Source organism: Limulus polyphemus, unplaced genomic scaffold (genome assembly GCF_000517525.1).
Source record: "Limulus polyphemus unplaced genomic scaffold, Limulus_polyphemus-2.1.2 Scaffold1178, whole genome shotgun sequence".
Lineage (NCBI taxonomy): Eukaryota > Metazoa > Arthropoda > Merostomata > Xiphosura > Limulidae > Limulus > Limulus polyphemus.
In genome coordinates this window covers 251999-265983 of record NW_013666788.1, presented here as the reverse complement: position 1 = coordinate 265983, position 13985 = coordinate 251999, and the positions used below count along the sequence as shown (strand labels likewise).

General features: G+C 30.7%; 1 protein-coding gene across 1 annotated transcript in view; it reads right to left on the bottom strand.

Moving 5' to 3' along the window:
• Nucleotides 1–13985, bottom strand: part of LOC111086546 (cilia- and flagella-associated protein 65-like) — a 47673-nt gene that overhangs the window by 20083 nt on the left and 13605 nt on the right. The window contains exons 9-14 of the mRNA XM_022389757.1: nt 11858–11990; nt 11182–11310; nt 10294–10438; nt 8146–8289; nt 5999–6080; nt 2865–3023 (exon numbers count right to left, since the gene is read on the bottom strand). Coding sequence (XP_022245465.1) covers nt 2865–3023; nt 5999–6080; nt 8146–8289; nt 10294–10438; nt 11182–11310; nt 11858–11990 — 792 coding nt within the window. The remainder of the gene's footprint in view (nt 1–2864; nt 3024–5998; nt 6081–8145; nt 8290–10293; nt 10439–11181; nt 11311–11857; nt 11991–13985) is intronic.

The window sequence follows — 13985 nt, the reverse complement described above, 5'->3', positions numbered from 1 at the left end:
CATTAAGCTTACTTGCTATACCCTTGACAGCAGGTCCCGTAAAACTTTTTGCATACTCAAGCAACTCCTGAACAACTTCTTTCTCCTTTGATACACTAAATCCTGTAAAGTCATTGTCAACATTTTCATCAGGTGAATTATCTAGTTTAATATTTATAAGAAAGTTTTCACGAGAGTGACGTACCTACTTAAAATGTAAGTAGCCCATCCCGAAAGAGTGTGCAATATGGCAATGCCATCTGTGGCCATCCAGTGAACTAGTCTGGCACTCGTGGGAATTTCAAGTGCGGTGGTGTACTGTACTACATATTGATCACACTTTTGAACTTTAATCACAGAGACATTACACGTATAGCATACATAACACTATAGATTTTAACATTCGTGATTATTACATTTCAACTTGTAATACATGAAAGGAACATGTTTAGTGTTCTAAAATTGAATATTTTTTAACAAGTATGCTCTCACATGTTCAATAAGAACTAAGCTGAATTTTCTGATGTACATACATACACAAATGTGTACAAAACTTTCAGTTGTCAACCACACACTACAGTAAACATATATTTCCAATATCTATAAAACAATTGCACACATTAATGAAACCACCCAGAGCACATTGTAATATTTTCACACATACTTTGAAATTGTGCACATCAAGTTTATCTGTATCAAAAGTATCGAAATCTTTTGATTAATGACCATATATTTATTCACAACATTACCAGATTGTACTAACAGATAACTAACTATATATATACAGAACACTTTATACAAGGAATCAGACCTGTTGATAAAATATCCACATTTATAGTTGCATTATTCTTACACTGTCACAACATACAACTGTACTTGTAAAGGCTACAGTATCTGTCACAGACATAAATGTTAATGTACACAAACATGTTTGTCAATGACAGAGATATTGGATAATAATGTCAAGTTTTTCATTTTGCTCTTACATAATAATGCTTATTAGATTAAATAAAAACTGCTACCAAATGCTTACTATTAGGATTCATGTTATTTACATTCTGGTCTGGCCCTTGGATTTAGACACAATGAAAAACACTAACACATTGCCCGTACTTGAATATACTAGCATGATACAATCTCCATAATAGTTAATATCTTGATCCAAAGACCATACTGTGGTCTGAATTTCTATAGTTTCGAAAGAAAACCAAAACTATTAATTGATTTTATGTCAAGCTGTACATCCTCATCTTTACATTCAATCTTTATTCATTCCTGTCCCTAGCATCTTGTTTATTGCTTGACAAACACAAGACTGTCAACTTTGGGAATGTATTTGAGTGAGAATTTTGTAAAAGTAAAATGTTTAAGCATAGTACAGTGCTCTGAATGCTGAAAGTGTTGAATTCTATGGGGTGATCTATGGGCATGTTCTCCCATAAACAATTTTTATTCGATGAAGCAAATTGGTGCAATACAGTGTATTTCCTGGATCAATGTAATGCTGAATTTGACCTGGATTCAACCAGTCAAACAACCACAATACAATATAGAAAATTGCAAATGCAAGAATACACACAGAGTCTCACTCTCAATGGGTGAACATTGACAGTTCTGCAAGTAGTAAATTTTCATAATATATTACTCATATATGCAATGCATTAATTATAAATTACAAGGTATATAGGACATATTTAGTTATTCACTAGTGCAAGTTAAACTGTTTGTACAAAAATTCATGAATAACATATAACACCCCATTCTTAGATACTGTATGTTACACAATATTAACTACTGTGAATCAAACATTCTTTATTTTGATTTTTTTTCTTCAAAAATTCATTGTTTATTATTTGCAAATTATCGATATTATACATTGCCATCTATATTCTGCCTTATACAGGTTTTCCTTAACTGTCATTGGTGATATTCTACCTGTCTCTTGGTGATATTGCCTACTGATCACTCTTGCCCAAGCTGAGCTATACATCATGATGTTGTGTGCTGTAGGCAATACTTAGTTACGTACATTTTTTTTTATAATGAATTTAAATCAAAAAATTACTGATAAACCATTTCTTTATATAATTACTATAGTTAGTTTTGATAATTAATTGAATAAATATAAGTACAGATGTGAAATAAAACTGAATCAAAACTGTGTGGATTTGTTCTGTCACTGAACTACCAGGCTTTACCAAAATAATCAAACTGTTTGTTTTCATTTTGACATCTTTCACAATTTTCCTACACAAATATATCAATGATGTAATATTACACATTCCTCTTATGATTCCTGACATCAGGACTGTTTTATTAATGCATTAAAATTTATAAGATCAAAATAATGTATTTAATAGAAATAGTCTTTCTCTAAATACTCAATAATTAAGGGTATTTATGCTGTAGTAAAAAATCCTTCATGACCTAGATTTAGGGAGATGAGACAAAGCCTTTTCCAGAACCTTTACATACTGTTTAGGCTACTGTTAACTTAATTTATTACACACTCTGTGACAATTAACAGTAAGCAAAAAGATTAATTTAGATAAAACAATATTTATGCATAACATACACATACATTTATGTGCTAAATGTACTAGAATTAACCAAGGATAATTTAGTTTTTTAGCATGTGTTCTCAGAGCATCACTGAATCATATGAAATTCACAGACTTTTCCTAATTTTTGTTTGTAAAATGTAATTCCCTGATGTTTCCTGGGTCAGGAATGCAAAACATAAAATTCATTGACATTACCTGGTTTCCCTAATGCATGAGAACCATATGAGCCTATCCAACTTGAGTTATAGCAGAAATGTACTTTGTGCAGTTTTAATCTAATACTATCCTTCTTCTTACATTAAAAGATACCTTCTTACAAACCTTTAAACATGGACCATTTGCAATGGACAACCTGAGAGGAAAAATAATATTCCCAGACTGTTTGGGGTTGAAGACTAAAGTCAAAACACTAATTTCTCCAGATTTCAGGACTCCTCTCTGTGGCTTGATGTTAAAAAGTACTTTCTCCAAAGCTTGCAACTACAAAAAAATAAACAACATAATAAAATAAATATAACACATTATAAGCTCAGCCTTGATCTTAGTTCATGCTCCTACTCATATTAATTAATTTACACAGGAATTAATATACAATACGTTGAAAGAAGAGAAAGAGTAACACATTATAAGCTCAGCCTTGATCTTAGTTCATGCTCCTACTCATATTAATTAATTTACACAGGAATTAATATACAATACGTTGAAAGAAGAGAAAGAGTAACACATTATAAGCTCAGCCTTGATCTTAGTTCATGCTCCTACTCATATTAATTAATTTACACATGTATTAATATACAATGCATTGAAAGAAGAGAAAGAATAACACATTATAAGCTCATATATAAACATACCATGGTGCATCATTTTATTATAAAGAACATTTACGTTGTAAAGTGAGTCAACATCCAATGACAGAAGCATTAGTTCCATTTGTTGATTAGGGTGAGATGGTGCAGAGATTCTATAACTGAGTCATTTAGAAATAGAAACATACCATGGTGCATCATTTTATTATAAAGAACATTTACTTTGTAAAGTGAGTCAACATCCAATGACAGAAGCATTAGTTCCATTTGTTGATTAGGTTGGGATGGTGCAGGGATTCTATAACTGAGTCGGTTAGAAATATAAACATACCATGGTGCATCATTTTATTATAAAGAACATTTACGTTGTAAAGTGAGTCAACATCCAATGACAGAAGCATTAGTTCCATTTGTTGATTAGGTTGAGATGGTGCAGGGATTCTGTAACTGAGTCGGTTAGAAATATAAACATACCATGGTGCATCATTTTATTATAAAGAACATTTACTTTGTAAAGTGAGTGAACATCCAATGACAGAAGCATTAGTTCCATTTTTTGATGAGGTTGGGATGGTGCAGGGATTCTATAACTGAGTCGGTTAGAAATATGGATGTTGACTCACTTTACAACGTAAATGTTCTTTATAATAAAATGATGCACCATGGTATGTTTAACCTAATCAACAAATGGAACTAATGCTTCTGTCATTGGGATGGTGCAGGGATTCTATAACTGAGTCGTTAGAAATATAAACATACCATGGTGCATCATTTTATTATAAAAAACATTTACGTTGTAATTTGTTTTCCCAGAGAAAAGATGTTCAAACCAAAACTATCAGTATGCTAGTTTATGTACCACCTTTAATTTTTTCATACTTAGTTGGGCTACACCAAATAACTTGCTTCAAAATTAAGACTTTTAAAGGCACATGATAACATACAGGTCTTCAATGTCTTATACTTTTCTTGTTAGATGGACCAAGACTGATCCTAGAAGGTTTTCATATATTTGTTAATGTACTGTTTTAGCATAGTTATGGAATTCCATCCTTTATAATCTTGTCATCTAAACCACATATTAACAATGATACTAAACATAGCAGAACACATCCTAGCACTGTTTTGTTCAGTAACTGAAATACTAGAACTAACAATGAATGAAAGTGTATTCTATAATATATTTAAAAATATGTTCTCAAAGCTCCAAATGCCACAAGGGAAACAATTATTTTGTATCATAGTTTCTCTGAAAGGTTGTTAGCTACAAGGCAAACTAAAAAAATTAAAACTATGAAAATTACACTTTTAATTTGATAAAAAATGTTAATTTTTACTGCATAATTTATTAGTCTAAGTTTCTAATCCATGAGTTTCCTTGCATATAGGTTAAACTTTGCTTTGTATAACACTTCTTAGTAATACTTATTACATACACTTAAAGCAAAAAACATTTTAAAATAGCGTAAAGTTTTATCATTTTAGATATAAATTTTGTCAAATATTCTAAGCATGATAGCAAACTGCCATATTCCGTTGATTTTTAATCATAATCAAATTTTGTGGTAGTAACAGATTTCAAAAGCTAATTACACATAGTTATGGTTTAAAATCTATAAATAATAATAATTATGCAGAATGTAATGAAAAATGTCTGCAATCAAACATAACATTCCATCACATTACAGAACTAAACAAAAAATCAGATTTAGAGAATGTCAACTTGACGAAAGTTTAAATTACATTTACATTTACCTTGTTAATATGTATACATGAAGAATACTTGCACCAAAGTATAGGAGCATATAACACAGAAGTCGAACATAAACTTGAATAGCTATTAATCTACTTGTAATAACTTACAACAAACTTTCATAACTTGGTAGCTCCACATAACTTTCCTTCACTTTAAAACCAATTTCATAAAACAGCTATCACACGCACACACGCAACATAAAACTATAATTTAACCTGCAAGAGGAATAATAAACAAATAAAACTTTATACATGTTATAGGAAGGAAGAACAAACATACAAGAAACTAGTACCTTACACTATTAACAAAATCAGTTTAGTTAAGGTGTGTTGGGAAAAACATGATAAAATACTTAATATTACTTATTCTAAAATACACTTATATGTTTGACTAAAACATTTTCCTAAACAGAACTTCATTAGTTGATTGAGAAAATTGAGTAGTTAACATTTGATTGAAAGTTAATTTTTCTATGTCTTAAAGCAGTGGTTCTTAAACTTTTTGGATCATAGCTCTCTTTGCTCCCCATGAAGTTTTGCAGTAGGATACCTTTAATACAGTCACATGGTTACCACAAAGATTACTTACTGCTGTGAATCTTCTCAAGGACACTCAGGATATATTCTCCCCTGGGGGTGCACACCACAGTTTGAAAAACACTGTTCTAAAGAACACTTTCAATTTTAAGAAATTACAATAAAACTAGTGGTGTGTATATAACAATTTTGTATGAAATTTTTCAATGTATTTAATAGAAATTCATTATTGACCAGAGTATAAAATCCTATTTTATCAATAGTGACATACTGACACAATCTCTTCTGTAGAGAACACTTTCTTTCGTTAAAAATACTATTTATATGATTTTTACAGACATAAAAAGAGAAACTAACCCTCATCTCTTCCTTCACACTTAGCACTGGCTCTGTCCATTGTTCAGGTTCAATACTCTCATCTTTGGGGAATATAAGTTTCCTGTAAAAATATCTTTGAATTAACTAGCCTTAAGTTTTACTTCATAAACTTAGTAAATAATAAAATATGCAAAAATTATAATTAATATTTGATGGTGCCTCAAATAACGTCTCTCATACAATTTATAAAAATCATTTTTAGAGCAAATGATTGAATATTGTTACATTTTTGAAACTGTACACACACACATGAACAGTTCCTTTACATGAACTATTAATTTGTTCAATAAAATTAGCATGTCCTTTAATTTTCTAACAAACATGTTCAAATACTACTATTTATAACATAATCAGTCAAATTTATAATTGCACTAATAGGTGTCAGCACTGGTAACAAACATTAAATAAGCAACTGTGGCTTTCAATACTCGCCAAAATTCCTCTCCAATTGTAACCAGACATTTTATTTTTACTTATTTGAAGTTGATTTATAGTCAATAATAGTTATATTTTACTTTCAAACTATTGGTACTTAGGTTCATCATATAAAAAAACTGCCTGTATTCTTGAGGTGTTCTACCCATTTGGAATATTAACTAAAATTGCAAGAATGTACTAAACATTTGATTGAATGTTATTAATCTAATGAGTAAAGTACACAGAAGGGTATTTAAATAAAGTAGTTAGAATGAAAAACATACATTTTGATAAATCAATATAAACTAAGAGATATTTTCTGGACCAAGTTTAATTGAAAAATCTGTTTAAAATATTTTTTTATTTTTGTAAGTTTACACAAGATACTGACATACTGGATCTTTCAAGAAGAGCTAACATGAAATAAGGCTTAGTGGCATTAGCAAAATGCATTACTCTGCTATTATTTACATAAAATACATACTGATGACTATTTAATTCAACCCCCCTTTTTTTTTCAACACAATACTAACGTGCAAATCTAATCCAAGGCTGTATCTAAAATGGATTTCCATTAATATGGAACCATGTTTACTAATTATAAAAGAACACTGAAAGTAGGACAAAACGGGCAATATATACTTATCATTCAAAATTAGTGTAAAATCATTTAAGTTATAAAGAGTTGAGAGTTTTAAATAAAAATAAGTAATGTCAAAGGTCAGAATTAATGTTATCAAATTAGTAAATCACTAGTTTGTGTTTTAGTTTTGCTAGTAAAACTTAGAAGTCATTGGAAAACAATTGCTAGTAAACAATTCAGAAGAACAATCCAGAGATTCTTTCTGTCTAGTATCAATATACCCGTAATACATGCTTTTCAGTTGTTTATATTGCAAAATTGTAATTGTTACTATAATTGTGATTAACAAAATTGTTTCACTTGCTGGTATAATGCCAGTTTTGTGATCCATACTTGAATTGCATGGCATACCCAGGCTAACTATCAGGAAATGGGGATAACAAAACTCCAGCTTCAACTTGTTTGATTGGCTACCAAGTCAAAATCACACTGCCAACCTGTAATGCATAGTTGAGATGGTGTGAGATTATCCAGCTGGCCCATGTGCTAAAGAAATACTGTGCTCAAGTGGTTGCCCACTGGAGGTAATGATAAAATAGAAATCATGTAAACTACAGATGTTTCTTCCATATTCCTGTTGATTTGTTCATGTTTAGTAAACACAAATGTTAGGCCTATTGGCTTCTAATGCATTGTTAACCTTTGGCATCTAAACCTTAACTTTTAATAGTAAAATACTTTTTTTAATATAGGGTGTGGTCAGGTACTCATGGCCGAGATACCCCAGTTTCTACCCAAACTGAACATCTAACTTTTGTGAAATAGATAAAATAAAAACAGTTATATTTAATGAAAATGAGCTTTGATATTCAAAAACATGACACATAAGTAGGATATATACATATTTTTTAACATTTAATAGATGAAATAAATCATAATACAGTTACAGTTAATTTTAGAAAAGAATAATATCACCACTAGTCACAATCCAAATCTTGCTAGTGTGAAAAAATAATGAGCATCCACTTGACAGTGCCTTCGAAAGTTAAGGTCAAAACTTGAATATACTAATTATTCACATTTAGTGTGAAAACTCTCCAGTAACACATTCACAGTTTCAACTTACCAATTTGCAGCAAAGGAGCTAGGGTTCTGAAATGCTAGCTTTACAAAAATTGGTTTATGGCCAAGACAGGTAGCACCCATATCCCACAATATCCAATCTTCACTGTTTTGATCAGGCCTGTAAGTCCTCATGAACAAATTAAATCTGCAAAACATTTTTAAAAATGGTACACAACAGTGTGCAATATCCATTCACAATATAACAGTGTTCAAACAATGCACTAATTTAACCAATAAATGTGTATCACATCTTGACAATTTCATATCTAAAAAAATAACAGGAAAACTTATAACAAAGGGAGTTGTAGATTATACACTTATGACAATAATTTAAATATTATGTGGGATATACAACACTGTTTGGTATAAGAGTTATTATTTAGTTTATTTCGTGACATAGTATTTAATGATTGTTTTGTTTTCAAGAAAAGTGTTGATTGTTTTTTAGCAAAAGTTATGACAAGTTTCATTACGCAGCTCTGTACGAGTCGTGCATTGTGTATGCAGTTTAATGGTTGTAATATTGTTGATACCATCTTACTTGAAGCTTCCAAGTTTTTCTCATTAGGTGTAATATTGTTGCTATTAGAGGGCTAGATACTTCTAGATTTTTCTGTCACGTGTTAAAAATACATGTGGATACAACAAGTTAAGAAAGTTAGAAAAAATTAAGTTAGACTACGTGAGAGGTCACGAGTTTGATCCCAGGGTCAGGAAATCCAAGAACTTAGATTATTACATAAGGCTAGTGCCAAATTGTTGGTCATTCCATGTCATGAGATAAAGCCTTAGGACAGGCTTTGTTTGTGAGAGTGGAAGCTTAAGTTTTTAACAAGTGCCTTACCAGCTATTAGTAGTGAGTTAACCCTTTTGGTGTATAAGCGTACCATTCATTTTCTATCTTCTTATTTTAATATGGTACTTTTTGGAATGAGTTAGTATTTTCGTATGTGCAGTTTCACTTAACACATGATTAAGAAAGTTGTTAAGTTGCCTTTTGTTCTAGCTGCCTTTGTTCTTTGTCATTCTCTTGAGGTAACATCTGGTCTGAGCATGGGAGGTGTGGCTGTGTAAGGATATTGACAACAGTGTCCTCCAGTGGTAGGTCAGGTGATATCTTAAGGTTACAACCTCTCCTAACTTTAAATGAAGATGACCAGTCACATGTTAGTCACTCTGCTTAAGTCTGCTGATACTTTTGAATTAAATAATGTTAGGTTTAAACAATCTGATATATGATCTTGACCAATATGCCTGAATGTCATCATATTATTAATATGTCCAGTTTATATAGAATTGCTGAATTTTTACAGTAGGTGTCTGTGACTTGTTGGGGATAAATATGAGCAATAAATGGACAGCACACAATCCACTTGTCTTAAAATAAGATATTCAAAACAAGTCAAATGTATGTACAAGAACTCATTACACTATTGGCTATCACAGTTGCATCCAGAGCTTTGAATAATTGTCTCCTTTTTGTCAAAGTCCACACAAGCAGGTTCAATTACTTTAGAACACCCTTTGACAAGACAAATTATTATTCTTTATCTCTGTTGTTACAATACCACTGTGAAACTCACTTTAGATATTGCTTGTTATGGCTAAACTAACAATTTTGAACATTAAACAGACTCTGTACCAACTGAGCTAAAGGGTTAACCTACTATCCATTGCTTGTAAGACACTTCTTAACTCAAGTGATCACACCTACAGTAGTTTCATAAGGCTAATGCTAAATGTTTCCTTTTTGTTAAGGTTATTTCCCACATCTATATACACTAACCTATTACACTTTTTAAGCATGGAAGAACTGCCTGTAGTTATATTTTTATTACATCAAATTTTCATCAAAGAATAAATATTAAAGTAACTCTTTGTTAACTGTAAATACACATTTATTCTAATTTCAAATGAGTGAATTTTTATTTTTATTCTATTTTTATCATTAAGTGTTCATCTACAAATTAGTTTTTAGTTTTGGTGTAAGAATTATTTTAATTTCTGAAAAAAATCATCTATATAATTTTTAAGCCCACTTATCTAGGTGATCTTGATTTTACAGTTAGTATGTTGCTCACAATACCAAAGCAAATATTCCAAATACATTTTTCTATAGGTAAATGCCTGAAGTATACATGTCTTTTACCTATCCACTTGCATATACTTTCTTATGCAAGCCTTGGTCAGGATTAACTTGCTTCCATGGCAATGTACATCACATATCTGTAGGTATGGCATCACTGATAAATAGTACACTTGGCACAGAACAGTCTCTATTTGAAGAGGATCACCTAATTCAAACAAGAACACAATGTTTATTACTACTTCCAGTAACACTGTTCATTCTTTAACAGTATGTTCTCTACTATGTTACTATAACAAGTTTTTACTGCGTACCTTTTAAAATAATAACTGCTCTGTATTATGTTTTCGTAAAACCAATTTCTGCTATGATATTGAAATGACAAATATGTAGTGGGCTAGAAAACTTGTCAGTCTTTTCTAACATGCAGTATACTAATGATTGGAATAAGAAAATGAATTTCAATTTTGACACATAGTTTTCATGACACAAAAAGAAATATACTTAACTAGTATATAGTATCCAATGGTGAGTATTTAATTGTCCTTTATTGATGAGAGGTTGAGTTCTCCGAAATTGTTATAACTCAATGACAAGTGGTGGATTGAATGGTAGGCTGGATTTATCTTTAATTTTAATATCTTACACAGATCCTTTGTTGAACAATACAGAATAATAAATTAATAACACTATTGCTACACATCTTGGAAAGCACATATAAATATAGGTTAACAATGGTGTGAAAAAGACATCTAAAAGTGCCATACAAAGATCTTAGTTACTGCAGACCCCTCTAAAGAAAAAACAACGAATAAAGAAATTTAATTACAGTAACAAGTACCATTGCATAAAATGATTAAAATATATATATTTTAAATTAAGTGTTCATCTATGTGTTAATAATTTCACAAGTAAATTTTAATACCCATGTTCACAGAAACATTACTTCACCTGATTCTGTCAAAAAGCGTCCAAGTATTTCTAAACATCTGGTGCCCACTGTTTTAGGACAAATAATTATCATTATTTGTAGGTGACAGTGCGCAGGCAGAAAAAATTTTTCTTTAGGTAGCAGAACATCTGTAAACAAGACAGTAATTTCTATGTTACTTACACCTCGACTACTCTAGAAAAACTTGGTATCATACCCTAAGAATAAAAATTACATTGAAAGAGACACTTTCTTTGACAAGAATATAGCTAATTTTCATAGTCATAAGAAGCTTTTAATCTTTTTTTTTTAATCTCTCTCATCGAGGTTTATTTTAGTTGTACTTTTATAACATTAAACAAATAAGAATTACTTGTTTATCTCACTTGTATTTGGTATTTACAACCTGAACACCAGGACTAAATGGCAACTCACAGGCTCTTTGGGTTCAGGCACAGTCATCTCTAATTCAGCATTAGTTACCATCTGTGCAACTACTATTAACCAAACAGCAAGATTGGCTGTCACAGTTATTACACCTCAACAGCTAAAAGTTTTCAGTGGCACACTGAATCTTGAGCCTTCGATCCTAAGCCCAACATGCTAACCACCAAGCCACACTCTCACCTTGATTTTACTTATTTTTGACACCAAGAATTACAAACTCTTCAAAAAATATAATAAATACTAACATACCACAGTCTCCTGTATATTCCTTGTTGCTTAACAGAAATGAAACTGCACAATCTCCAGGGTTGTGTACAACCATCATAAATTCAACTTTCCTGTCAATTAAGACATCTCCAAACTCCATCAGAGATGGTTCTGCCTAAATTTGCAAAAATTATCAAATTGTGAAAACAGAAAACATGTTTAGTGTATTGAATAAAATCTGGTAATAATATTTCACAAGTTGTTCTATTTATCAAACTTCTTTAAATAACAGACCATATATGAAAAACCCACAACTGATATTAGGCTATTTCCAAATCTTTGTCTTTCAGTTTAAATTATATGAATTCATATTTAAATAATGAACAGTATAATATTTTCCCCTGCTAACTATATTTCAAGCTTTTTATGTAAATTTGCAAAGATATACAAGTTAACATAACATTTTTTTTCCATTTCACAAAACAATAAAAAAGAAGGATAAATATGCTTGTATACTTTTTGAGTGATTGTATGCTACAGTTTTAAGATTAAACCAACCATTGTGCTTTCCATTTCTATGGTTTCATATCAAAAAATAAACAAACTATTTTATATTTTAAAACTTTCACCACATTTGATAAACAACAAAAACAAAAATTTTCAAACTATATTTCAAATTGTTGTTGAGTATAGCAAATGATTTACAAAGAAAGTATGTTTTTTTTTCTACACAACATTTCAAGCAGGTTATCCTGTGCTTTAGTGACTATTTTAAACCTAATTTATCTTTAATCCCTGTTTTCCATTCCACTATTTATAATAGTACATTCGATACAAATGATAAATTGTCTCTTAATCACTTTTACAATAGTCACATCAACTGTCTTCATGGTTTTGTTTTGTTCTGTTTCTTAAATAGGAATTAGTAACCAAAATTTTATTGTATATTTGATACTGGAATACCTGTAATCTGGACTTTTAAATGATATACGCATAATATTTGGATAGAAAATTTCCAGTTCCCCTAAAAGAACCTTATTCCAAAATATTTCTTCTTTTCTTCAAAGTATAGTTATGTTTCTTAATAGAATGTTATAAAATACATTTTTTGTTATGGTTTGTTTGTTATGGATTTCCCGTTAAGCTGCATGAGGGCTATCTGCGCTAGCCATCCCTAATTTAGCAATATAAGACTAGAGGGAAGGCAGCTAGTCATCACCACCCACTGCCAACTCTTGGGCTACTCATTTATCAATGAATAAATGGGATTGACCGTCACATTATAATGCCCCCACAGCAGAAAGGGCGAGCATGTTTTGTGTGAGGGGGATTCGAACCCACAAATTGCGAGTTGAGCACCCTAATCACCTGGCCTATAAAATACATCCTCATTTAGTTGTAAACAAAAGTTTTGTTACACACTTAGAGTAATCTTTATATAATAGTTTTGTATTCAGACTCACTAATGTTCATCAGGTATATATCAAGATCCACAACAAACAACCCAAGTAAAAGGGGAAGAGATTCAACTATAAATGTAAAATAAAGTAAAATGAAAAACATTGGGATTTTCAAAACCAGTCACCTGTGATTTAATGTAGACAGATTGTATGAGCTGCGAAGAATCAAATACTATACTTCAAGAAGTACAAAAGAATTAATACCACATTGTTATGTCAGACAAAAGTCTTAGTACAGTATTCCACAGTTCTATACAACTAATGCAATTACATTATACAAATTTGAAGGGAAGATGAGGATAGAATATTAACTCCATACATGTACTAATTTGTACAAACCTCTATACCAGCCCTCTATAACCTCTAACCCAGGAAAGCAATAAAAAAGAAGTATGGCCAATCAAGTATACTGTAGCATGTAACCCTACCCAGAGTCAAGAATTAATGCAAGTTACACATCTTATTCATAAAAATATTAACTAAATGCACCTGCATGAAAATTTTGAAAACTTTATGTGACTATTCCAGAATAAAGATATAGTATTTTTCTAAGTTATGAAAGTGTAAAATTTAGTAGGTTTTCAACTGCTATACAAGCATGGAAATCTTAAAACAAACATTTACCTAAAAAAAAGATTCATGCAAGTATCAATAATGAAAATAGAAATGTTTGGACTCACCAGACAACATATTATTTATGGTAAAAACTG